This window comes from Austrofundulus limnaeus, unplaced genomic scaffold (genome assembly GCF_001266775.1).
Source record: "Austrofundulus limnaeus strain Quisiro unplaced genomic scaffold, Austrofundulus_limnaeus-1.0 Scaffold3, whole genome shotgun sequence".
Classification (NCBI taxonomy): domain Eukaryota; kingdom Metazoa; phylum Chordata; class Actinopteri; order Cyprinodontiformes; family Rivulidae; genus Austrofundulus; species Austrofundulus limnaeus.
The window spans coordinates 8,854,463-8,857,259 of NW_013952405.1; the positions used below are offsets into that span (position 1 = coordinate 8,854,463).

The window sequence follows — 2,797 nt, forward strand, 5'->3', positions numbered from 1 at the left end:
CATTAGAGAAGAACCTATCCAGAAGACCTACACAATTTTTTTCTTTTTGATTTATTTGTATGTATGGATCACTTGGGTTGTTACCGACATCGGGTGAAAATTTCATGTCATTAGCACCTCTAGTAATATATTTACTGAGAAAAATGGTGACGTGTTCAATACTTATTTTACCCGCTGTACACACGAAGATGTTAAAACAAATAAATCAACCCTACAAATGTGTGGCAAACAGTGAGCGGCAGACTTGCAGTGCTGGTGTGCACTGAACGAGGCCACAGCATGTGTTTATTTCTTCATAGTTTGGGATTAGCAATAAATTCACTGTGCATACAAATCTGACAAGAAAAACAAGATTAAAATGAAATCAGTTCGTGTTTAAACTTACGTGCTGTGGCTCGTCTTCTGCTGACATGGCGTTATTCACACACAGAGCCTCGAGGAATTTCTGCTTCAGGATGATGTAACGAAACCTGAGGATAAATTTCAGGGTTTTTTTGAGTTTACATGCAACTTAAAAAAATKAAATTTGTTGTTATTGGCCTTAAACACGAAGAAGATTCAGCGAGCTCACCTTTTTCTGTCAAACTTGTCCATACACTCCAGAGGCTGAATGAACTGAAGGACCTCGTCCCACTGCCCATCAAGGATCAACTGCCTAAAACAAAAAACAAATACCGTGTTTTCAGATCTAGGTCCATAAATGTGTCAATGAGTCATGACAAAAGAAAACAATCTGAATATTTTTACCTCTATTTTCCCAGGACAAGAATCAATTTACAAGGTAATCCCTAAAACTAACGACTTTGGTTGAGAGGAAACTGGAGACAACACACTGTTAGCTCAAATTCAAGGCGGCCGGTATTATTGCAGGCGTGTAATCAAACCCAATCTGAAGTGTAGCAGATGCAATGCTGCACTTCCTGCCGCTGACAGAACAGCGCGGCCGGCGCCGTCTCGCATATTTACCGGAGGAACAGCATGTCGTCGGAGTAGAGTCCGTTGATGACGCCGCTCTCCTTCTCCAGGGCGAGCATGCTGATGTGCAGCTTCCTGGAGTGGAGGAAGTCCAAGATCACCTTGATGACCTCCACCTCCTTCACGTTTATGGTTTCTTCGGCTGTCATGGTGACGACAGGCGGTCAGCGGTGTGAACGGGGGACTAAACACGAGGAACAGGAAAACAAACGAAATAGGAGTTATCATACTTTTTTTTAAGGTTTGAGGATACAGGTACATCACTGCTCTGAGGTCAGGCTTTGTTTGCATCTCCTGATGGGAATAAATGCAATAAATTGAAACAATAAATGTCAGTCTGTCCACGTATTTTTAGGTAAACACTAAAACAAAAAAAAAMAAACATCTCATTCTGGTGTAATTAGCCAACTCTAAAATCTGTTTAGAGTCAAAAAGAGGATCAGATGATTGAGTGAAAACAGATTAACAGCAGAGACTGGTATGCAAAACAGCTTAAAATGAGATAAGGCCTCTGTTTTTAGGCTAAGAATCAATGGTTTAGTTCCAAACAGACACATTGTCATTGAGGTTAATTAGTAACATGCATGAAAACTGCACATACTTCATGAAAAGCTATATCTGACAGCTAATCTGGGTGATCAAGCAGCTTTATACAAAAACTACTTCATTAATTAAAACCTCTCATTGTGAGATAACCAGTTTCAATTAACATAAATGTTTGATCTTAGTGACTTAAATAAAAAATGTAAAAATCCAGCCTTTATGTTTAAAAAACAGTGATGCGTTTAAGGGTTTTCAGTCAAAACAGTACTCATGTTTACAGCCCCTCCACATCTTTTTATACACACATAAAAACACTTTCTTGGTTGTCATTACCTTTGTTGCTCTTTATCAATTTAAAAGGTTGTTCTTTTCACCATAAGCGCCGTAAATTAGCCAAAAAGCTACAGTAAATATCTAAACAGAAGCAGTGCAGTCCTGGTGAATTAGCCGGAGATGGTTAGCCAACAACAACCGACTCTCTAAGCCACAAACAGTAAGAAGATTAAGCTACTTGTTAGCGCCACTGAATTTAGCCGCCGGATTACAGCAAAACCATCAAATGGCTAGTTAGTGTCAAAGCTCACACAAAGCTGGCTAATTTTACAAGCGGGGCGGTCGGAGCGGGAGGCTGAAGAGCAAGGCAGGCCGAGGAGGGGAGAGGCATGATCCGCTAGTTTTGGGCAGGACGGGCGGGGTGACGGCGGGCTTTAACAACACAAATCAGCCGCGGTGCTGTTTATTAATGCTCACCTGTTTCTATGAATGCATGGGACGATAAAAGCGCTGTTCCAGGAGGGCTTCCAAGTCTCTGACAGGCGGTGTCACGTCGGTACCGCTCAGTCAGCGCCGTGTTCTGTCTGGACCTCCTTCCTGCTKCTGGACGGACTGACTGCGGTCTGGAGCTGCCTGCCTGCCGGGGCACCGCCTCCATCCATCCGTCCTCCACACTAACTTCACACAAAACCACCGTACACTGGCTTATCATGATAACACAACTGTCTGTAAACAAATACTATTATTTTATCCATCCATAATCAATAAATAGCATTAATATTAATTAATAAAATGCACATTAGCCATGTATGCATTTATGTGCGACACAGGGGCGTGCATAAAAGTGGATTTAGGGGGGCTTTTCATTTTGAAGGGTGGGGTGGACTACGTTTTTTAAGCTAAAAACCAAGATTACATGCGCACTGTATGTATGTATGTATGTATGTATGTATGTATGTATGTATGTATGTATGTATGTATGTATGTATGTATGTATGTATGTATG

The 2,797-nt window shown here is 41.4% G+C and overlaps 1 protein-coding gene across 1 annotated transcript in view; it reads right to left on the minus strand.

The window, feature by feature from the left end:
* The window catches only part of wdr47a (WD repeat domain 47a), a 16,270-nt gene extending 13,840 nt beyond the window's left edge, over positions 1–2,430 (minus strand). Inside the window, exons 1-4 of the mRNA XM_014021584.1 lie at positions 2,269–2,430; positions 967–1,159; positions 572–655; positions 386–470 (exon numbers count right to left, since the gene is read on the minus strand). Coding sequence (XP_013877038.1) covers positions 386–470; positions 572–655; positions 967–1,124 — 327 coding nt within the window. The 5' untranslated portion in view covers positions 1,125–1,159; positions 2,269–2,430. The remainder of the gene's footprint in view (positions 1–385; positions 471–571; positions 656–966; positions 1,160–2,268) is intronic.
* Between the last annotated feature and the right edge of the window lie 367 nt (positions 2,431–2,797).